At 44.7% G+C, this 25,004-nt stretch overlaps 1 protein-coding gene across 5 annotated transcripts in view; it reads left to right on the top strand.

The window, feature by feature from the left end:
• The window catches only part of KIAA1549L (KIAA1549 like), a 667,839-nt gene that overhangs the window by 596,219 nt on the left and 46,616 nt on the right, over positions 1–25,004 (top strand). For all 5 annotated transcript variants that reach the window (XM_085648235.1, XM_085648236.1, XM_085648234.1 and 2 more), the window contains 3 exons: positions 20,721–21,071; positions 22,033–22,130; positions 22,820–22,965. In XM_085648235.1, the coding sequence (XP_085504361.1) occupies positions 20,721–21,071; positions 22,033–22,130; positions 22,820–22,965 (595 nt within the window). The remainder of the gene's footprint in view (positions 1–20,720; positions 21,072–22,032; positions 22,131–22,819; positions 22,966–25,004) is intronic.

Below are 25,004 nucleotides of genomic sequence, written 5' to 3'. Positions count from 1 at the left end.
GAAGGAGTGACCCTTGGAGGCAACCTCACTGCCCATCAGCAGACTGAATGTAGACAGGTTCTACAATCATTTTCACATATGTTTTCCTTGATACCTAGTCAAACTGACTGGTGTACCCATGTTGTGGACACTGGTGACAGTCTGCCTGTAAAGAACAAACTTTACAGACAACCTGACCACGTCAGGGACTGTATAAAGGCTGAGGTACATAAAATGCTGGAATTAGGTGTCATTGAACCCTCAGAGAGCCCCTGGGCTAGCCCAGTGGTTCTGGTCCCCAAACCTCACACCAAAGATGGCAAGAGAGAGATGAGGTTCTGTGTGGATTACAGAGGACTCAATGCTGTCACCAGGACAGATGCACACCCTATTCCAAGGGCAGATGAGCTCATAGACAAACTAGCTTCTGCAAAGTTTTTGAGCACATTTGACTTGACAGCTGGCTATTGGCAAATCAGATTAGCTGAGGAGTCTAAGGCCAAAACAGCATTCTCAACCCCAGGTGGGCATTATCAGTTTGTGGTGATGCCCTTTGGTCTGAAGAATGCACCTGCCACCTTCCAAAGGCTGGTGAACCAAGTCCTTACTGGGTTGGATGACTTTTGCGCAGCATATCTTGATGACATTGCTGTCTTTAGTTCCACCTGGGAGGATCACCTGATCCACCTGAAGAAGGCTCTTGAGGCTCTGCAAAGGGCAGGCCTCACTATCAAGGCTACTAAGTGCCAGATAGGGCAGAGTAAGGTTGTGTATTTGGGCCACCTTGTAGGTGGAGGCCAAGTTCAACCACTGGAGAGTAAGATACAATCCATCAAGGACTGGTCCCCTCCAACCACCCAGACTCAAGTTCGAGCTTTCTTGGGCTTGACTGGGTATTACAGGAAGTTTGTTAAGAACTATGGGTCCATTGTGACTCCTCTTAATGATCTGACATCCAAGAAGATGCCCAAAAAGGTTCAGTGGACAGTAAGCTGTCAAAAGGCATTTGATGACCTGAAGGAGGCCATGTGCTCTGCACCTATCCTGAAAAGTCCTGACTACTCCAAAGAGTTTATTGTCCAAACAGATGCTTCTGAGTTGGGTGTGGGAGCTGTGCTGTCACAACTTAATGTAGATGGTCAAGACCAACCCATTGCTTTTATTAGCAGAAGGTTGACCCCCAGAGAGAAGAATTGGTCAGCTATTGAGAGGGAGGCCTTTGCTGTGGTGTGGGCCCTGAAGAAGCTGAGGCCATACTTGTTTGGCACTCACTTCAAGATTCAGACCGACCATAAGCCCCTCTTGTGGCTAAATCAGATGAAGGGTGAAAACCCCAAACTGCTTAGGTGGTCCATTTCCCTACAGGGGATGGACTTTACAGTGGAGCACCGGCCAGGTACTGACCATGGGAATGCAGATGGTCTCTCCAGGTACTTCCACTTAGGACATGAAGACGAGACTGGTCAAGGCTAGTTTAATGTCCCAGCGTTTGGGGGGGGGTTGTGTAGGAGAGTAGGGTCTGCTATCCTATGGTCACCCCAAATTTTTGCTTTTTGCTTCACTGGTTTTTGACATATTGAGGCTGTGGGCCTGCCAATCAGACCCCCAGCCTGCTGTTCTCTCTACTAAATTACAACTATGCACCCTAGGTGCATAACCAATTGGAAGTGGATCACCCTGTCAGCCCCTGTACCAGTGTACACTAGGTACCCAGGGCATTGGTGTACCCAAGGCCTGCCAGGGGCTGCAGCATGTATTATGCCACCCCAGGCTTGGCCTAACAATCTGACACAACTGGCTGATCACTCAGCTGGGGTAAGTTGGTGTAATCACCTCTTACTTAGGTGTAGTATACCTATACCTAACCTTAAATGGGACACCTGGTAACCTATAAGTCACTCCTATGGCAGGCCTTAACAATCCTGAAGGCAGAGTGCTTGGTTCCATGTGAGATGGTGCTCTGGCATGAGCTGAGCCTGTCTGCAGTGGTCGGAACAACTTCCTTCTACTGTTTCCAGATATCGTCATACCATATACTCTTAAGTGCATTATGAACTTCGCGGTTAAATGCTATCTTTGGTTTGGCTTTATCAAAACATGTCGAGTAAGGTGTCATACGAATTGGAATACTAACCCCTCGCCAATTCTGGCGACGGGGTTAGCATTCCACCCTTCTAGAGGGACACGACATGTACAGTACCTGAAACCCGGGTAAAATCAGACATAGCCTCAGCTCCACAAAATGGATGCTGCCACCACAGACACAAGTCTGCCCTCCTGCTGCTGGGAGTCCTTCCAGCTTGGGAGGTGTGGACAAAGGGTTTCCTGCCAGGGGAGGTGCGTGCACCACCCCAGACAGGATTTTGTGTATTGGTCAGGTAGGGCTTGAAAGAAACCAGACATGCCTGTGGCTCACAAGGAGCCTCGGTGCATATGCCAGTTCAAACCGGTCCTGGGGCACACCAGTCCCGGGCCTGGGGTGAGCTGGACAAAGGATTGGGGGTGTAACCACCCCCCTTCCTGGTCCCACCCATAGGGAGGGACCTAGCAGGTAGTCCGGCCCCTAGAATCCGAATAAAGGTAGGAGCTGTGTCCTAAGACTTCAGACATCCTGGAATCAACTTGAAACTAAGAAGAAGACGGGAACTTCGACATTCTGCTGCACAGAAGACTGAAGAAAATCTCCCCTGTGGTCAGGGAGTGACCACCTTGCTAACGCAAGCACCATCCAGCGAATCAACGTCTGCTTTGCCGCCGCCTCCCGCCGGAGCCCGAGCCCAGAGACTGACAAGACCTGGACCTCCAGACCTCTCACCGCCCGATCCACAGTCCCTGCAAAGAGGAGACCCGTGGAGGCACCGAGACACGTGGAGCCAGCCATCTTGAAACGACTACGACAAGCTGACCAGTGCAACAACCGAGGCTCCCTCCAAGTTGTGCTTTGGGTCCTGAGAAGCCCAACCCTCGAGCAGCATCTGCACCAAAGGTGAGCCCTCCAGCATCTCCACGATCTGCGTGGGGCCCTTCTGCATTTTGCCACTCGACGCGCCTAACCGGTTGCTGGCCCGCTGGCTAGTGGCCATCTTGGCGACGAAATCTACGACAAACACCGCTGGTCTGGTTGCTCCAGACTGGCCCTTGCTCCCCTCCAAAGGAGCAACCCCTCTGACCTTGCTGGTCAGAACCAACAGCTGATTTCCGAATCCTCCTGCAATTGCTTTTGCCAAGGCTTGTTTGCTTCGATCAAGTCGCCGACACCGCCGACAGCGAGAGCCTGCGTGGGACAGCTCGTGAGCCGACTCCTGGACGTCGTCGACCTTCAGGGACCACGTGGCTGCGGAGACAAGCTACCCCTCATCACCTGTTTGCACCCGACATCGCCTGGTACCCACCTGGTGCCACGCTGGTCACTGGCTAGTGACTGTGAACACTGTCCCCTCTGCTTACAGGTCTTCAACATCTCCGATCCACTCTTGGATCCACTGCATCTCTTCCCGACCGACCGCCTGCAGCCCTTTTGTCTACAGGCCCCACGGAACAGATAGAAGAAACCCGACGCACTTCGAGGCCTATGCACCCGCTTCCTGTGGGTGAGGTAAAGCTGGCACACCTGTGCCCAAGTGTAGTATTACATCTCTAGTGCCTGTGTTCCAAATCTTAAGTTCCTAGGTCATCCGGAAGATTCCTTTTGCAGTAACTTTGTACTTTTTACGCACCCATTGAAACCTATGGGAGCACGCGTGTGACTATTTGCTCTGCACACGCCACCCGTGGACCTCCTGGTCACTAACTGACGTTAGCTCCTTGTAGGCCCAGCGATTCTAGAGGCCCTAGGCCTTTTCCCTTTTCTGTTCGTGGTACTTATACCACTATTTTAGTATATGGTTCGAGTGGCCACCAGGGCCTATCCATATAAAGTGCAACTTCTGTGTATTCTGTGGTAATCTTGTTTGACGATTTGTGCTCCTGTGCTCATAAAGAGACTAGGGGTTACTTTGAGAAATAAATACATATATATTTTGAATATATATCTGTGTGGTGTCCTTTCATTGGTATAAAAGGGGGTTACTATTGGTAAAACAGCCTGCTTAACACGCTTCACGAGTTTAGCCTCAAAGACTGCTTAGCCTACGCTACCACTAGGGCAGCTAGTCCAAAAAGGTTGACTTACAACCACACCATAAGGGTTGCTTGGCATGGTACAAGGTGGTCACTAGAACTAGTGAACAGCATATACCAGGCCAACTTCTCACAGTACACCAAAAAGCTATTGACGTTTTATGTATTAAGAGGCGTAAAGAGAATATGGCAGTCGCCAGTAACAAATAAACCAGCGTCAATGATTTCTAATCGCCAATGAACCAATAACAATACTAACTTTGAGGATGGGGGTGTTTTAGATTTGAAGGAAAACTAAATGAGCATTCTACGTGAAGCCGTTCCAACAAAACTGGGAGGGACACTGTACTGTAGCACTTTATGCGTATTTATTTTTTGGGGGGGGGGCATTTGTGTAGTGGTCATGCTGCATTAAATCCATTTCACAGAGCTTGATAAGAAGGGCTGGAGGGTTGACAGAAATGTTCATTGTTGTCATGCTCCTAATCTTGTAAATTGTATGGGTGATACCATGTATTACTTTCAACTAAGAGTGTGCATAGACTGGAGGTAGCCTGGCCATCGTCCCGTCGCCAAGTCATAGGAAACCTTAGTTCTTAGGTGGAGGAGATGTGTGTGCCAATGGCTAAGGTATGGAAAGGTTTGACGTTCACAAAATCTGCTTATGTTTAGCTGGTTGGAAGACAAGCAGATTTAGACATGCCAACATTACGCTTCTGGATAGCATTGTCTACGCCAGCTGTGGCCATTACCCGTGAGGCCTTCTGCACAGTGCATACTGCTTTGCACTGGTTTGTCCCTTTATCCATAGACAAAACAGAAGGTCTGGCGTGATTTGATTGAAATGACGCCGAACAGGGCTGAAACGGACAGGATGATTGCGCGAACTTTGTAGTTTGCAATGGTTTTCTCCAGTAGCTTAATGCAGATGACAGTGGAAAACTCCAGTCTGGATGTAACAGTAGCAAGCACAGGACCAGTGAGATCCCATGTGGAGAACCAGCATGGTGGAGCTTTCCCTGCAAGAAGTGCTCATGGTTGAAGTCACTATTGATCACTATGTTCTACTGAGCGACGAAGGTCAGTCGAGAGTACAGTTGCCTGCAAGGTGCAGCCCTTTGTGTACAGATTGAGGGCATGGTGTTCTTGAATGCACATATGGTACAATAGCGGTCAGAAATGTTGGTCAGTCCTAACAGCAGAATCTTTGTATTGAGGGCAATGGGGCCTGGCTTATTTTAGTACTTTGAATTGTGGCCATCACCAAGGAGGGCAAAATAGACTTTAGGCACAGAAGCTTTCCTCCAGCTTTATTTCATTACTGTATATTTGGAATCCCCTGTTGCTGCATTCAATGGTCTTAGACCGAGGTGCCATGTAAATATTGACAATGGTTTGGAAAATGCTATCTGTGCGGGATGGAGTTTGTTTTGGGGTGGAATGAGCCAAGCCTGGCTTGATCCCGTTTTTGCCTTCTGTGTCTATAATCTGAGCATGTGCAGCCCAAAGAGGGAGGAGCACGCACCTGGCTATGGTGTCATAGGTCACCAATAGGTCAAATAGTTGGAGGGTGTAAAAATATTTTATTTGTTCGTGGAAACAAGTCATACTTTCCTTATTATTAATTAAAAGGATTTCTTCCCATGCAATGGGTAAAAAGCCCAACTGAAAAGGCTGTGAGACTCCTGATAAGAAGAGAACTGTTTAGTGACAAGCATCTCAATCACGTTAGACACAATAAGTCGGCCGGGTACTGGTCAGACGTTGGGTTAGGGTGTCTGGGTCTTTTCTCTCAATAATTAACAAAAGTTTATGTATTGTAAGAGTGTGTTGATTAAAATGAGAAAAATAAAATCAGGTTTATTCTAAGAAAATATTTAGGGCGCCAGAACATTTAACTACAAGTAAAACCTATGATGTGAGGTCATAGGGGGCTGGTCACGCAAGGCTTCAACAGCACTTTCATAAAGTGGTTGTCAGTCGGTTGCCTGGAATAGTTCATAATATGACTTACAGCTAGCCATACAGGTCTATTACTCACTAAGGCTGTGACGTTTGTTTCCGAAGGTCCTTAACTACAAACACACACCTTTTGTGAGTCAGATTTAGTTCTGAATATGATCCGAACATTTTGTTTGCCTAATTGCAGGGTACAACATGGCTTGCATTCCTCTATTGTCATGTAGTTTCAACAACAAAAAATTACTTACAAAACGTGTGCAGAATCCCTTGAATGAAAGGGGCAGTGCAACAGAAGACAGGTCTCTGCTCATATGTTAATTCATACTTAATGCGTTCCCTATAATTACTATGCAGAAATCATGGCTCTAAAACGTAAAGCGTAGTAGGCAAAGAGAATATGTTTTTCACAAAGTACCACATAAATAGAACAGTGTTTCATTACACTCTTGTTTCTGTGTTTCAAAAAAGTACTCGGCACACAAAGAAGGAACTGGAACACTATTGTTGGAAAATCACACCCGGAGAAAGAGACCCAAATAAGGGCCTTCCCTCATAAGCACCAAGGCCCTCGCTCACCAAAGGCCATGCTTCATCATCGGGGCCCTCCTCACACTGGTTACCTGTAGATTACACAAAGTGTGCTCTTCTTTAATAGGAGAAAAAAGTGTGCTTCCTTAATAGAGAGATGTATAAGTACATGTAAAAAAGATAATAATGCAAAAAGGAAGGGATTTTACTTAGAAGGTTTTATTTGTCCTTCCCTATCACACAGCTAAAATCAGTGTACTAAGTAAGTGTCCACGTGCTCCTGCCTCTCCATCTTCAGCGGGTACTGGTCGAGGGCATTAATGAAGACATCAGTCCCCTTTAACCCGTACACTGTCCCTCATTTAGAGTAGTTGGCTGTGGCCAGCTGTGTAAAAAAGGGAGAAATGAATGGTGAACACCACACCTTGCTTGATCGGCAGAGCCTGTTCTGATCCTCTGACCTACAGGGATGAAGGGGACAGGCACAATGCACAACATACATCATTATGTGATTAGCAATACATCGTGTCCCAGTATTTTGAGAACATTGTTGTAAAATCTCTCATGCACAGTAACTTGTTTTTAAGGCTTGATAACACACGTGGTCACTGCACATAGAAGGCAAAAAGATGCACCACTAAGAACACAAACACATATGATAAAAACATATATGCTTATGGTGGGTGTATATATGCTTAAAAAAGAATCGTTTTAGCAGAAAGCAGCTTTGGCATGAGCCAGTTTAGTTCTTGACACATATATCAAAAAATTATACAAGTTTTTTAATAAATTAATTAATAAATAGAACATTCTCATCAGTAAAAACACATACGTTCACTGCTCATGATAAACTAAGCAAGAGAGAGCATAGGGCATTGGTTGAGGTTGTTTTAGGTCTAGGGTGGAATCTGCACTAAGTGAGACAGTGGAGCGCGAGCCTAATTTGGGATATTAATATTCTTTATTTGTTGTATCTTGTTATTAAGATATTTTCTCTCTATATGGTGTTATTGTCAGCAAATTTCTTTCTAATTGGAGAGAGTGATATAAGAAGCAGATGGTGTCCCAAAATAATACAGATAATGATTCATGCATGCAATGTAGTATGTATGTATATATGTATGTATGTACATGTGTATGCATGTATACGTGTATGTATGCATGTAAGTAGGTATGTAGTCATATGTTGTTTCTATAGCACAAACGTAGCCAAAATGCAGAGGAGCAGCGTACATGGTGAAAGGTCAGCTTAAAGTCAGCAAATAATGGGAGAGGAATTTGTGTTGCCCACAGTTAATGCATTGTGATTTGGTTTTTGTTAAAGAGGTGATTCTTCAACTTTTTCTTAAATTGGAGCAATGTTGGGGCAGTCCTGATAGATACATGGATGTTCTTCTAGATCCTGGGGTATGTTTAATTAATGAGCCCCAGATTACTCATTTTCTAACGTCACCACAAACATTATTTTGAAAAAAAGCCTTGAAAATGATTCAATTCAATTTTGTTGTTCAGACCCAAGATACGACTCTTGAGCCAGACGTCCCAGCGTTGCTTGTAACATAGGATAGGCCTGGGGTCTTCACTTTGGACACTATCTTTGTCAATTGGAATGCACACTCATTGTGCTGTCGTTTGTTATAGAGTCTGATCAATTTTGTGGTAAGTTTGCCCCGGCAAATATTGCTTTGGTGTTCAGTAATGCGTGTCTTAACTTTTAAAATATCATGTCTAAGTGAACATGGGAATGAGATCATATAAACAACAGACGTACTGTTACAATTGGTGCGCGAGTTCTGTTTCTTTGGGCATTTGCGTGCTAGATCTTATTCTGCACTATCTGTGGTAAACCTGCAGACACCGCACCCGCTGCATGGTGGTGTTCCAGTACTATGGTTAATGACCACAAGGTCAGTTTGGGTGTTTGTTTTTTTGGTCTGCTTGGGTCTAATATGGACCAGACAATTACGTATCCATTTTGCTCTTCCACATGAGAACAATATTTTTTCAAGTGCAAATCCCACCACATTTAGGATTTTCCATTGTTTATTTATGATCCTTTTTAACCAGTTGTAAAGAGAGTAGTTGGGGGTCATGAAGCCCAGTCTTTCAGAGTCATCTTTTGTGTCTGAAATAGGGCATTCCTATTGTTATTCTCTGCCCTTTAACTGCACTTCTGTATTAATATTTGGATAATTTCCAGCATATGATTTGTTTCAACTGTCCTTTGACTGCTTTTCAAAGTTCTCTATATTTGAGCAGTTGCTGCAGATCCATAAGAATTGGCCAAAGGTGAAGTTTTCTTTCAAGGATTGTGGGTGATTACTGTAAAAAAAAGTGATTTATTTTCATTAGGTTTGTGGTACATTGCATTAATAAGCCTAGAATCATCTGACTTGGTTTGGAGGTCAAGAAAATGAATTTATGTTTATCTATATGCATGGTCATCAATTGGGGGTCTCCCGGGATCACAACTGCAACCCCTAGGCAACTGGTTGTGTCCCCTGCCATTTTGTTTGTGACCCGTAGCCTGGATCATAGCACACAGTCACATTTGACTGGATACAACACAGCAGATTCAGGTAAGATTTTAAAAAATGGACTTCACCTTAAAACATCATTGTAGAGGGCAGTGGGAGGGCTACACTATGCAATACATGTGCTCTAGCTGGAGCCACTTTTACACATGTATGGGTGTGGATGGCTGGGCAGGGAAAGTTTGGTTCAGGAGGAAGCTGCAGCCCGGTGCACACGTACAAGCTGCCAGGCAGAGCCTGCTATGCAGGTTTGCATAGGCCCACCATGCAGCGGAAAGAAAATTGGAGACTCTACCTGTGCCAGCCTGTGGGGTGCTGGATTCAAGATGATGTGCATCCTTTCTGCCGTGATTGCACCTAGCAGCCCACACTGCATCTCTTAGTTAATGCGCAGGTAGGCTGTGGGGCCGAGATAATTGGTTACTGGTGGGGTCAAGGCCGCAGCCGGGAGGGTATTAAAAATCATCGAAAAAACTAAAAGTAAATACTGTAATGGTACTGCACCAGTATTTATGTAAATACAGTTCCATACAGGTTCATGTCTTAAAAATCAATGTTGAAATGATGAGTCCCGACACCAGGGCATAGTGTTGAAAGATTAGGTCCCCATGCGTGAACTCAGGTGTTGCATTATTTGTTGAAATAACGAGCCCCTACATACAGGCCCAGTGCAACATAAATGTTGACATTCTGAGTGATATGCGTTCGCTGCATGCCTTTCTGTTGTATCATTAGAAGCAGTGGCTCATGCACTGAACATGTTTGCCTTCAGTGCCCCGAGCAGACAAGGAGGCTATACAAATGTTTCAGAATTACTGCCGTCCACAGCATTGTCCCTGGCTGTCCCTGCTGAGCTTTACCTTGTGCCTGCCAGAGAGGCGTAGAGACTACTACACCTGGCGCCTCCTCTCTCCCGCCGCCGCGCTCCTTCCTGTGTGGCCGCTGTGTGGAGTAACGGGGGAAGAACTACATTACTCAGACTCCCCGGACCCCAACATCCCGGAAGCTGCGCCAGGAGGCGCTTTAAAATCAGAACCATTCTCGGTGGAGCGGGTGTGCCGTCCACAGCATTGTCCCTGGCTGTCCCTGCTGAGCTTTACCTTGTGCCTGCCAGAGAGGCGTAGAGACTACTACACCTGGCGCCTCCTCTCTCCCGCCGCCGCGCTCCTTCCTGTGTGGCCGCTGTGTGGAGTAACGGGGGAAGAACTACATTACCCAGACTCCCCGGACCCCAACATCCCGGAAGCTGCGCCAGGAGGCGCTTTAAAATCAGAACCATTCCCCGCGTCGCGGGCTCGCGCGCGGGCTAAGCCCGGGCAAAGGGCGGGCCGTCTACGGCCGAACAAGGCAGGGCTGGGCCATCCCTCTTTCGTTGGCTACCCAAACTTAACAACTTGTTCAAGAACCAGGTGACTGTCTTTTGTTCAATTCCATGTTTGTGCACAAGATACCTGCTCTTTGTAGCCGTTGACTGTTTTCCATTTCTTGTGTTTTACCACTTCATTTGCAAGCTAACTCTGGGTCTAATTGTTCATTAGTGTTTTTACATCTGTGAAATAGAACATATAGTAACTCACTATGGCTACACAATCCACAAAAACAAGGTCTTCCCTGTTAGGTGGCTCAGTGAGGGGGACTCTAGACAATTTTATTACTAGGGCGGCATCCGTGTTAGAAAAAGAGATTGCCATCACGGAACGCCGTCTTTCTTTAGACCCTGTGTTCCAGAAGCGTTCTTCCTTGGGTCAAATTCAACAGGTTTCTTCTCCGCCAATCAGGATTTTGGATCCTGAACAACCTGCTGACTGCGGTCTTCCCGCGCAATTGTGTGATACACTGAATGTCATATCTATTTCGAATGAAACTGGGTTATTTTCTTCTAATTTGCGACCCTTAACGGGTACTTCTCCTGTGGACTCTTCCCCTACTCATATCGCCTCGACTTCTAAAGGAAATCCTGTTAAAAGAGGACCCTCTACTTCAAAGCCTGTGGCAAAAAAAACATATACCGCCCCAACAAAAAAAAGGAGAAAAGTTTGCCACTTGGATGTGCCTAAAGCCATGCCCCAACCTATATTATCTCCCCCACGAACTAAGCAAGCAACTCCACCGCCACAGCTTCCCATGTTTCCTTTTTCTAATTCAATGTCAGATGTCGAGCGCATGGTGAGAGCTCTACTTTTACCTCTAGTAGAGAGAGTTAAGAACATTGAGACACAATTAACATCTTTAGAAGCATCTCATGCCTCCCTTATCTCACTAAATACTGATTTGAACTCTTACCTGCGTAAAAAATCTACTGAGGTTATTACACACTCTCCCCTAACTCAAACAACTACTCAATCTAACACATTGAACCATGTACAGAACACACAAGTCCCCCAACCCATACAAGAGAATCAACCCACCGCCAAGAGGGATTTGAGAGATGACCAAATTATTAACCCCGTAGCTCCTCCGGGTAACAATAGAAACAGGCAGCCCCCCCCAGAGTATAAACTGGATAAAAGTTCCCATATTGACCTGCCCCCTGAAGCGGCTCCATATGTAGTGACCTTAATGGGGGTTCCTGTTCTCGCCCAGGGTAAAACTGAGAGCCACCAACAACTTAAAAACAAAGTAGTGTACTGGTTGACCCAAAATAGACCACTCCCTCCTGAAATTAACGGTGAAATATTACATGTTAGGAGACTGAATTGGTTGGGTCCTAGACCTAAGGACAAACAGCGCGATGTCATTATAGTCAATTTTCGAGACCGTTGGGTGTCACGATACATAGCGGACTGGTATACCCCGGGTAGGAGTCTGGGAATTACAACGGCTGATCTCAGCTACTTCTACCCACGCTCTCTCTTGTCAAATCTTTCACTCCCATATCCACCACCGAGGGTTACCACTGAGACATCTTATTCTACCGTTCCAACATCAAATAGATATGCTATCCTATCAGGACTGGACGAACAGGATTGACTCCCCAACCCTGAAATCATGACTGATAATTCCCCTATCATGACTGATACTTCTAACTTACTTCCCGTAGAATTAAATTCTTTCGATACAGAAAACACAGGAGTTATACATATTGACCGACCAGAATACTCACCTGAATTTTCTTCTACTGATGTTTACCCTGGCCACGAGTCATACGATGCTTATAATGTGTCCTTAGTTTCCTGGAACGTAGCAGGATTGGCTGATAAAATAAGTGATCCTGCCTGGTTGGCATATGTTAAAAAATACACCATCATTTGCCTTCAAGAGACATGGATGGAAGACAACAGCGCATGTATTGAAGGATATCAAAGCTTTATTAGCCCAGCAGTTCCCTCAGTTTGAGGTAGGGCAAAGGGGGTGCTGGCTATTTTTGTAAATTTGGCTCTTTCCTGTGTTATACGTAACCAATATCACGTAAACTTGATCAACTTTTATAATGCTACATCCAGTGAAGGGGATTGTAATATAATGTCTTTGAAAGATACGTTGGCAGAAGGCGCAGGTGTGATGTCACGCAATTTATTAATAGTTGGAGATTTTAATGTGCACCCCTGCGGTAACCCTCGAGATACCCCTATGGGGTCTCTAGGTTGTAACAACGCGAACGGCTTTCATTTTAACCACACTAGATGTGGAACCCTCTTAAATGATTTGTTAAATGAAAATAATTTGTATGTAGCTATGTCTTTGGTACCGGAGGACAAGGTATATGACGTGCCAACTTTTAAAGGCTGCGCTTACGGGTCTTTTATAGACCATATGATATTGTCCGTTGACCTTACCACCCAGGCCTTTAGTTTCACTATTCAACCGAATATTTTTAGTGATCATAACCCCATAACTATTATATTGGGTGGTGGAATTTTTGAACTACGTGGGCTCCGTGAAGACCGGGGAACCTTAAAATGTATTAATGGAAAACGTCGATTGAAGTGGAATTTAGTTAACCATGATAACTTTTATAATGAAATTAATAAGTTATGTGGCCAGGAACTTGCGGCTTGTGTATCAACATCTATTTCCCATGAACAAATCTTAGCCTCATTTGAGGTCGTGGTGTCTATTGTAGGTTCCATGCTGCTAGTTCCTGTGAAGGGACAAACCAGAAATTACCCTAAATGGTTTGACCACACCTGCTCCAAGGCAAGCAAAGACCTAAGAAAAGCATTGAAAATCATACCTAGGGACTCAGGCCTAATTAAAAATCTACGTGCAACTTATAAAAAAGCACTTGCCGGTCGTAAAAAGGAAATCAAGGCCATTACCTGGGATTCTTTGCTTGACCCCTCAACTCTGGGCAACAGCAGTAAATTCTGGGAAATTATTAATAAACCCCTATTCGACAACCCCAGTGATTCAGATCTAGGAACTAATATCCCAGAGGAGGACTGGGTTAATCACTTTAGTGTAATCTTTAAGAGTAATAAGCAACACGCAGAATATGATTTTTTAACTATAAGGGCGAATCCTCTGTGCTTTCTGGATAACGAGGTAGAAAAGGCCATTCAAGGGCTAACCGGAAATAAGGCACCTGGACCGGATGGCTTACCTCCGGATCTTTTTAAATCATGTACTTCACTTTGGGCCCCCGTACTAACTAAAGTAATAAATGCTGCCCCGGTTTCGGGTTGCCCGAAGACATGGGGGCACTCGACAATTGTCCCCGTGTTTAAAAAGGGTGATCGCAGCAACCCATCATGCTACAGACCAATCTCATTGATAAACTCAGTAGCAAAGGTAGTGGGGGGTGTAATCCTGACTAGATTAACAACATGGGCCCAAGAGAATAAAATTCTGTCTCCAATACAATATGGATTCAGACCTGGTCACTCAACTGTGACCCAATGCCTGAATCTATACTTGATTACAGGCAAATATACTTTGGCCCGGAAGGGAACTATTCATCTGGCTTTTATGGACCTATCGTCCGCTTTTGATTGCGTGGATAGGGGTAAATTATGGGATATCATGTTAAAGATGGGTGTCGAGCAAAATCTAATCCATCTATTGGCTGATTTGCATTCTGACACAAGAGCGAACGTTCGCTACACCCAAGATTTGAAAGTGACCGGGGACATAAGAATTAATCGGGGTGTTAGACAAGGGTGTATCTTGGCCCCATTCCTCTTTAACCTGTACATCAACGAGTTAGAGGACTACTTGCTGAGATCAGGTACGGATTATCCTCATGTAGGTCTAAGAGGAGTTCCGGTTCTGCTCTATGCAGATGATGCCGTCCTGATTTCAAGGACAGCGAACGGTCTCCAGACACTTTTAAATTCATTTTATCTTTTTATGGAGTCTCGAGGCCTCAGTATCAATAACTCTAAGTCGTTTGTCATGAACATTGGCCATGGTTCGCGAAAACCAAATTCCTTTACTATAAATGGGGAAAACATTCCAACATCTAAAACTTTCTCATATCTTGGAATTCTTCTCGATGACCAATTATCCTGGGGCCCAGCAGTCCATAAAAAAAAGGGTGAAATGACTCGGGCCAACGCAGCCATATTAGGATATGCGAGAAAAATGGGCAACAGCCCGGTGGCGGCCTTGCTTAAATTATACCAAGCAAAGAGCATTGTAGTTGCCTGTTATGGTAGTGAACTCTGGGGCTATAGCCAGACGCGAGACCTAGAGGTCACAGAAAATAATTTCTTAAAGAAGATCCTAAGGCTGCCTAGGGGCACTGGCAACTTCTCGGTTCACGAGGAGTTAGGTTTGCCCTTTCTAAGCGATAGACTAGCCGTAAATCCCATACTCTGTTGGATGAATTCTTGGTTGAATAATGATATACCCCTTACCAACGATATATTAAGAGAAGCCTTAACCTGGGATGGTAGATTCAAGGTCCCATGGCTGAAATATATAAAAGATTGTCTTACTGAACTTGGACGGCCAGCCCTGTTTTTAACCCCATCCACTATAACAAAAGCTGATGTCACATTTATAAAAAAAGCATTTCTTACAACCAGGTACCTTGCCCGGGAGGAGGCCGAGTTTATGAAATGTAGTGTCAGGAAACACGCTCTACTTAAAACATGCTTACATTTGGAACCATATCTCTCATGGCCTATATCTGGCTACGAACGATTTTTGTTGACCAGGTTCCGATTTGACCTGTTCCACCTCCTACTGGCTGTACCAAGAGGGTCCCATCGTGGACAAGTGCTACCTGCTTGCGGCTGCGACGGAAAGTCTCCGCAAGATCTGGAGCACTTTTTATTCTTTTGTCCTTATTATTCAGTACCTCGAAGGCTATATCTAAAGCCTTGTTTAAAGAAACTAAATTTCACACAGATTAAACCAGCACTTTATTTCCTTCAACTTTTGAACTGTGATTGTACTTTATATGTAAGCAGTTTTTTAAAACTAGCTATTTCTTTCAGGAAAAGTATGGAGGGATAATTATGCTGTTTTTATTGTCCTATTCCCTAATGATTTTTAACTTTGAACAAATTATTTATATTCTTAACCTGATTATCCTGCTAGATGCCTTTACTCATTTTGTTTACATAGTCCGCCCATCATACATAAGTATTGGACAGCTTTTTTAAACAATTTATTTGTGAAATGTTTATCCATGTATTGTGCTTTTATGATTGTTATATCTTACAATCGAATAAAGTTATTTGACTTGACTTGACTACTCCGTTGTCGAACAAGACCCAAAGTTGTCTCTAGTCCCTCCAATCAAGTGTCCTTATACACCTTCAGGTGTCCCTGAATGCCCAAGCCTCACCTCTCCTCGCGAGAGCTACAGCCATCGGTTGATGTAGAGATTTGATGTTTCATTATCATGAGGCACCTTTCGTTTTGATTGTCATTGGAGGCATAAAGTGTGCGCCTTATCTGCATGTTGTTTAAACACGAGTCTCTCTACAGCTCAGGCAGCACGGAGGTGGGTAAAAACAGAATGTAGCATGTTACAACGTATGCTTTTACCACGCAGTAGGGAAAAACGCGGTTGTTACAATGACCGCGTTGTTACCACGCGTGGCATTACATCGCAAGTCGTTGAAACGACTTGCGCTAGGTGGCGCGCTGGACTTAGGGTTAGTATTAATTACTATTCCTACTTCAGTTAGCGCAACAGCAGGGAAGGCGTTGGATTTAAAATCCAACACATTCCCCAGTGTTGCACGCCACCTAGCGCAAGTCTTTGAAACGTCTTACAATGTAATGCCATGAGTGGTAACAAAGTGGCCGTTTTAACGACTGCGTTTGTTACCTACCTGCGTGGTATTGACAGCATTGTAAACGCTGTTTCCCGGAAAAACATGACAAAAAAGAAAAGGTGGAATATTCACAGAGCCACACTGAGGGCCATCTGCGGTAAGGGAGAGAAAAGAGAATATGCAAAGTGTATCTTGCAAATGTGGCTTGAGTTTGAGGTACTTGTTTTAACGTAACATGCATCTGTAAAGCACACCTTCACCCAGATGGGTACCTTAGTGCTGAATAACAGTTGTTTATTGGTACCTGACTCAATGGTACTCATGTTATCGACCTCAGAATGATGAAAGTCTGAGTGGACCCACCGAGAAATGAACTTGTAACCATGAGGTCAAACACAGTGGGCGCATCAGTCCACCAAGCCACCAGACCCGGCTCCGTTTTCGCACTATTATGGCACAATATGTTCAAATATTATACCAGTTGTTTCAACAATTATGAATAAGCAGGATGGTTGGTATTCTTATGCTTTAAGGCAAACGGATTACTCAGAAAGAAGTAAGTCCATGGTTTGAAAAAGAAAACATCTGATGTTTTTTTACATCATTCTACAAAGCAGACATTTTGAGTGTTCCAGCCTTCGGGATTTGTGCTCCATGTGTCCTCCTCAGGTTAAACTGTATCATCGCTGATGCCAAACACTAGGTGGGCTTGTGAATCTGCTTTCATATGTTTGGGCCTTTTGGCAGAGGTCATTGTTCCTTTGCAGTAGGTCACGTGTTGTCATTTCTCAGTAGGTTAAGGGGTATCGGTTCACTTTGTGGATGTGGTTGGTGGATTGTATGTGCTTGCCTGTCTCATTGAAACGTTACTGAAAAATCAGCATTTCAAAGTGACAGGACTTTTCCTGATCGAAGCTCTATACATCTGCACTCCTGGCCAGAAGTGTGGCTGTTGCATCACTGTCCCAATGAAAATAGGAACATTGACCTCCATCATCTGGTTTGGTAATAAAAAGAATCACAAATTGTGGTACAGTGGCCTCCTCGTGCCCCTGTGTCCCAGTGCTCGTGCACCTTCTGCACTATTGCTCTCTACACCCCTGAGACTCTGCACTGGAATGGCATTGGTGTGTGTCCTCTGCACCCAGCCCTGGCGATTGGCGCATAGCAGCTTTTACAAAATGCTCTGAAATGTATAACGTGAAACTAGAAAAACAGGGATCAGTTCCCTTCTTGAATAAATGTTGTGATCCTAGGCAATTACCTGATTGAAAAAGAGTGCCTCCTTGTCCTTCTCCTTTATCATCACATTTCAAAACACCTTGAAATGCAAAGGTTCAAAACATGTACTGTACAGAAACTCTCCTGCATTTGTAATAACACCCCCCTAGGCCACATACAGGGTACATAAGACACAGGAATGGATTCTTGGTTCACTAATGGCATCTTCGTCATGGTAGTGAAGAAAGAGGCATGAATTTTTACAAGTTCATATTTAAAAACGTATCAATTCTAATAAAGACACTCAGTGCACTGGTAAAATGTAGTGTACTACATTGTACAATATTTTAAAAGGTTCTGAAATGATGCTTCATTACCTCAAACCTGCATCTGAAGAGCCTGCTTGGTACTGGCAATTTATGATGGTGCTTTTTCAAGAGGATTGAATAATGTATTTTTATTTATGGAGTATTTCATCTCTTTCTGCTCGAGATTTTCCAACCATGTTGATGTAACTAGCCTAATGTTAAAATACGCCACTTCTTGTGATGGCACCAGACTAAGGACATGTGATGTCACGAGGTGTGTGTGTGTGGCAAAGGTCACACAACGTTACTTCCTGTGATGTCACATAGTAAAGGTCTTGTGATGTTACTTCCTGTGACATCATCTGCAGTGTGAAAGGTCAAGTGATGTCACTTCTCCTACCACTGGCATTTTGGTGAATTAATGTGGATGTCTATATGTCGTGTAAATGTTAAGTGTGCGTCTTTTTCATTTAGCCAGTCCACACATTGTTTTGTTTCCTGTGTGTCACCTTTCCAAACGATGAAGATGTCTTCTATTTAGCATTTTCATATACCAGCTTTGTTGTGATTCGGGAAGGCTGTATCATAGATATGTCTCATCCTGAAATCATGGACATAGAGGCAGGGTAGAATTAGGGTAAAGAGAATGCCCATCGAGGTCCCACTTAATATTAACTGTAATACGTTTTTTGCTAAGGTTATCTCAGCCGAGGGCATCACAAATGATATTGGAATATCAAATTGCCAGTCTGTATCCCCAAGTATCCTCTCCACCAGTCTTACTGTGGCTTCTCGTAAGATATTAGTATAAAGGGACTTCACATCTGAGGTTATTAAAGTTCCTTTCCGAAATTATTTTGTAGACAGTCAACTTGCCTGGTGGTGACAAAGTACCCACATACATTTTGGGCAGGAAGTAAAAGAAAATCTTAGGTTTGTCTGCAATTAGAAATGTGCTTTCCTGTTTTGATAACTACCTGGTTATCACTGCATCAGTCACTAAGTTTTCTATTTCTTACCTGATCTCATTAGGCAGGTCCTTATTAAGTATCCAGGATTATGTTGCTTTACTGATAAGTCATAGGCACTCTTCCCTGTAATCAGTAGCAAGGTCCCAGACTGACAGCTTGTGCTCTATGTGTTACGACGGAGCAGATCCAGTGAAGAGTGGGTCCTCGGATGTCAATCTGATGCAGGCACTTGAAAAGGATGAGGTCTGAGACCATGAGAAAATCTACTGAGAACTTCAGGAGAATGAGGGCTGCATGTCAAAGACCATGTGTATGTCAAAGATCATGCAGGTGTCGTCTGTGGCGGCAATGGGTGCTCTTTCTATACTGTGGTTGGGCCTGGGGGCATATTGTGTGGTTTTGAGGTATCAGTTGATTAGTTTCTCTCAGACTTTGGCAAGGGAGGGCATGAGGGTGATGGGTCTGTAGTTGGAGAGTGTGGTTAGGTCCACGGATGGTTTCTTGAACAGGGGCGTGATGGTGGTAGGTTTCCATGTGTCTGGGAATGTGGCTGAGTGGATGGGTGTTAGTGCTTTACTGATTTCTAGTAGTCTTTTGGTGAAGACGTGGAGGGGGCAATGGTCAGATGGGATCCCAAATGGATGATCTTCATGGTAGCGACAGTTTTGATGGTGGCCATGAGGTCAGGGATGGGTAGGCTGAAACTGACTTGGGCGTGGTTTGTACAGGTCATAGTTGCTGGTCTGTCATCTGTGATGTTGGTGATTGAGAAGAAAATTGGATCCAATATGTGTCTGGTGGTGTGGTTGGGTTCAGTACCTTGCTGGGTGCAGTTGAGGTTTCCAAGGTTTTCTTGACGTGCCATAGAGTTTGGGTTGGTACGGTATTCTATGTGAAATGTCATTGAAGAGAATGAAGGTGCTGGCATTGAGGATGAGGGGTGTAATGACATCTATAATGCCACTTGCAAATTTAGGGTGGAGAGCTGGTGTGGGACCCCTTCTATAGGGTCCTGGCATAGTGGGTAAGCAGTTCAGTGGCAGTCTACCATCCATTGAAAGTGTCATGGCCACCGCCACTTGGATGAGTTCTAAAATAGTCTGTGGAAAAATAGTCTCTTCAGCAAAGAAGGAAAATGTGCTATCCTCTTACCTAGATAGCTTGGGTCGTTTCAATAGAGGGAAGGATTCCCATGTCATTTGTTGGTACTTTAAGAAAATGGAATCTGTGAATAGAAGCTAGTCCACATTCAGGACATACTCAAGGTATCATAAGGCTGCTAATTATGCACACACCTTCATCAAAATGCTATTATGACATTCTGCCATTATGGTACTGTTTGCATTGGTAAGTAGACAGAAGGCCTTCTATGACGTTGGCCCTAAAATGAAACCTCTAGCTCTTAGTTTGATAGTCTTCTCTTCAGCTATATCTAAGATTCTGTTTAAGGGGATAACACGATTTCCAGCAATTCCCCATTTCTGTGTGTCTCTCACCCTGAATTAGATGGGAATCTTACACTACAGTAGTCAAATTCAGGAGTAGCGAAAACTGTGTTACTAAAAACTGTCTTTCGGAATACACCTTACATTAATAAAATATTAGCACTGAACCCAGGGGGTGTCCGACTCATGGCTCCACTGTGGGGATATCTGGACTTCAATGCTGCTCCGTCTCGCCTTTAGGTTCTGCACTTAGCCATTGAGAAGATGGTGTCACAGGACTTCTTTCCAGTCTCCTCGCTTAACGACTATGGGGGAGTGATTACCCTCTACTTCAAATTGCTGTAGATAAGTTTACTAAATTTCCATTCACTTTGTTTTTAAGGTAGTCTGATATCTAGATAGATATAAAAGTATTTGCGCTCATTTACTTTTTACAGGTAACCTGATTAATTATCTATTGCACTGATATTCTTTTCCTTAGACTGAACCTGAGGTCATAGAAGAAACAAATGTTGACCGAGTCAAGGAGTCTAGGCGCTATGCAAAGTCCCGCCAGATGAAAGGGCATTCGGAAACCTCCACGCTGAGCTCCCAGCCGTCCATCGATGAAGTCCGACAACAAATGCACATGCTGCTGGAGGAGGCCTTCAGCCTGGCCTCGGCGGGCCATGGAGGCACTAAGAGACAGGCGGAGCCTTACACCTCCGCACAGCAGCTGCCCTACTCCGAGGTGGTGACCAGTGCCCCGGGGACCATGACTCGACCCAGAGGAGCGGTACAGTGGGTACCTACCTACGGACCCGAGACGTATCAGTACAGCTTGCCACGACCAGTAAGTTCACCATACGCCTACCTTGAGATGAATACCTTGTAGATGTTGTGTATTAATAGTACTTCCATTTTTATTCTGTTGACTGGTAGCTTCTTGAGCTTGGAGATTAGTTGAGGCAAAAGAAATAATAGTCGGATACGTCCATGGATTGTGATGACGTAACTCTGTCGGATGTTGAACACATATCGCGCATAGGCCGCGAATGAGGGTCTGATTGTGTGTACTTCGTATGAGGGCATATTCCACTTTTAATGGAGACACTGTTAGCTGCCTACAGCATCATTTTAAAGGTTCCAGAGCAAACTGTAAAACTACACATATGACTTAAAAATGTTATATGCAAGCCAGATGCAAAATCCATAGGGACACCGTTCGCTTGTATCTTATGTGGGTCCTAAAATATATCTATACCTTGATGTCACTCTCACACAAACTTTGAGAAGATTCTAGCAAGTGTATGTGGTAAGGACTTGCTGGAGGTCATAAACAGAGGTGCAGAAAAGCAACAACTTCATGGAGTTAGCAGTGAAACCCAGTGTAGCAGTGGCATAATTGCAACAACATTAAAGAGGTAACATAAGTGCCATTACAAGCATCATGAGCCAGATGATATCACAGGAAGTGACATCACAATGCTTTTCACCCCAATGAATGGTGGCTGTATATCTTAAATCCTGTGCATGCAATAAGTTAATGAACAATGATTGAAAACTAGCACAGCCACTTAGAAGGACTCCGGTGTCGTTATCCCCTGACTGCTTGGTCTATCAGATATGTCTGATACCTTTTTATGCCCTTCAGAGATACTTCTCCTCACAGACAATACAGCCTTTCCCCAGTCTGTCCCTTCAACCCTCAGATCAGGTAGTCCTGGCTGCCAGCAGGTTTTGGAGGAGGGCTCTCTATAAACGATTGCTTCTATGAGATTACATGCATGACATGGTGTTTGCTTCCTTCACAGACATACCGATTTACTCAGCTTCCTGAGATGGTGATGGGGTCTCCCCCTCCCCCTGTTCCTCCCAGAACTGGTCCCGTGGCTGTCCCTTCTCTCAGGAGGTAATTGATTCTCGCTCTCCTTCCAGCGATAAACAGTAAATCTATACATCTGCAAAGAGCCTGCCAAGCAATGCTGGCGCGTTTACTTCCTCCCTGCAGCAGCGGGCTCTGATGATAGGATGCCGCTAACCAGCTGCCACGCGCATCAACACGCAGGGCACGCGAGTGGGTCACTTTGGTCGCTATCTTCTTTCCGAATGCCACAATTTGAGATCTAAATATTGGGTACTTTTACCATTTTCACTTAGCCAGACTGCCCGTGCAGGAAATGCGGCTGGTCGATAGCATGGTTACTTATTAACCTCCATTTCATCTCAGTTATCTTTGCACAGCAGGATTTGTGTGACAGAACCAACATCTGGTGTCAGCCCAGCTGCATGCAGGATGCGCACGCGCCAGGTGTGAAGCCTGCAATGAGAGCAAGCAGCATGCAACATATCGGTGTGTGCAGGAGAATCCCCGGGGGGCTGTAGATTTGGATTGCTGCAGTAATAAAACGGTGCATTGTGTAGCCCAGTGTCCTGCTATACTACCAGCCCTATTATTAAAGTCACAGCAAACGCTTGTCTAGAGGTGTTGTATTGGGATCGGCTGCCACCTAGTGGCAAAGTGCCAGAAAGACTGTTCCTCCGAACTAGAGAGCGTTTTCTTACTGTTCGTTTGATTTTACCGTTTGTTATTGTTCACAGGTCTACCTCAGACATGGGCAGCAGCAAGACTAGACTACCGGAGTCCATTGGAGCCGACCCGAAGCACGATACCGTTGCCTACGCGCCGGCGTTAAGGAACCCAGTCCCAATGCCCCCCACGGACCAGTCGGCTTCAAATTACTCAGGTAACTGAAACTAACGAGGGCCGTCACCATGGCGCGCCTCATAAGGAAGTAAAGAGTCAAAAGGCGAGACCAGGCGAGAGGCAACCCACACCCGTATTAAAACTCGAGAAAATGCATTTTATAATGCACATTTTTACAGAGTTCCATTGTTGGCTGACGTAAGAATTTTTAAAAGAAAAACAGTCATTTATCATTAATCACTTTCTCTTACCTTATGTTTTTTATGTCAATAATAGCTTTATAAAAATGATCTAATTTAGTTTATGGCAATATTTTCAGATGTTGATTTTTGGGGGCCTACCGATCGAATCTTAAAGTTTGAGAGTGAATCCGAGCTAGGTGCAAAGGGATCTCTTTGACAAGCTGCTTGAGGCTGTGGCCTCCACGGGGCGCAGGGCTGAAGCAGCATTGTATAAAGCCCGCTTCGTGTTACAAAGAGAGGCATTCCACCTGGGGATGAATGCCAAAGAGCTGGCCTCTCTGCAGACAGGGCCGTGTGTGTTCAGAGGCCCACAAAAGATTCGTTGACAAGCGACGGGCAGAGCTTTGCATTTTGTTCTTTGCAGATCAGCTTTTCAAGGGTCCTTTTCACCCTGAGCTTAATTGAGACGGATTTCAATGTACCTGTGATACAGGTCTCTGCATGGCAGTCGCTGAATTTGAAAACCAATAGACTTAAAGGATGTTTAATGGAATAGGATTCTAACCCAGTGAAAATGTCTTTCTAAATGTGTGTGAATGGATTCTATGTGCACACAGGGGAACTCACAGGGGCATTCACACACAAAACTCAAGCAACTGCTCCTCGTTGGAATATATTTTGAAGTTTTTGAGGCCCCTGTGGGAACGAGGCACTCTGCACAAGTTGGCAGCCAAGAGCATCTGCGAGCCATCATCCTGCCTGTCGAGTTTTGGTGCTCGCCGCGGCCCTCTTGCCTCACTTGCATGGAGAGGTGTGCCACAAAGAGTAGCTTGTACTCAAAGAAGACTCATCCCCAAAAAGATGTCGAATAGATCTGACAAAGCAGTCCGGTGGAACAACTTGGGCCTCTCTTAGCTTCCAGGTGATGGCGGTCTAACACAATCTTGAGCCCCAAACTCTAGACAATCTCTGTTGGCCATTCTCACAATATGGAGTGTGGTTCAAAAGTTAATACGAGCTAGACCAGTCGATGTTTTCAGAGGGGTGTCATGTCACAGAAATTCCAATTTAGTTTTTGTTTAAAGGTGATGAAAACATATTTACTCTCCAAGTAGGGTGGGCTTTTGTCTTTGTCTCTCTGTTTGAAGCAAGACTGCAGAATTTATCGTCAGTCTAGCATGGAGAAATGTGAAACTAAAGAGCATTCACTTTGTAACTTCTCTTACGGCCTCATCAATTTGATGGTGACCCTCACCTGCTCACACCCAGAAAACAGATTTACGTCTGCTAGACATACCTTTTCATCTGTTTTCAGGTGGAAAACTTCCCACAAAAATTCTTTTGAAAACTCACAAACCGTGAGTCTGCGTATGTCCATAAACTTTCACAGGTAGACTGTGTGTAATAGAACCACGATGTTGGGAATGTATGACATTACATCGCATACATTCACAACGCTGTAGTTTACATCACGGTCATTACAACGCAAGTCGTTACAACGACTTGCGCTAGAGGCGCTGGACCTAGGAATTGTATGATTTACTATTCTAACTCCGGTGTGTGGAACAGTAGGGAAGGTGTTGGAATAGTAAATCATATTATTCCTTAGTGTAGAGCTCCATCCAGCGCAAGTCGTTGTAACGATCGCGTTGTAAAGGTCATTCTCCCGATGTTGGCCTCTGGGGAAGTGACTCTTGCAGACTAGGCTTCTCCTGGAGTGCTTCATGCATGACAGGCATGGGACCGGGAGGGATAGGCTTGTTAGAGGGAAGGGGCTGATGATTAGGGTATGATAAAGGTATCAGGAAGGCCATGTCTTGCCTCAAAATGACGCCTAAGCACCTCAGAGAGGAGAAGTTTTATTCAAGAGATTTTTGGGGAGTATTAGGCCTGGTTT

The sequence above is a fragment of the Triturus cristatus genome, chromosome 3_2, assembly GCF_964204655.1.
Source record: "Triturus cristatus chromosome 3_2, aTriCri1.1, whole genome shotgun sequence".
Lineage (NCBI taxonomy): Eukaryota > Metazoa > Chordata > Amphibia > Caudata > Salamandridae > Triturus > Triturus cristatus.
This window is presented reverse-complemented; position numbering and strand designations above follow the sequence as displayed.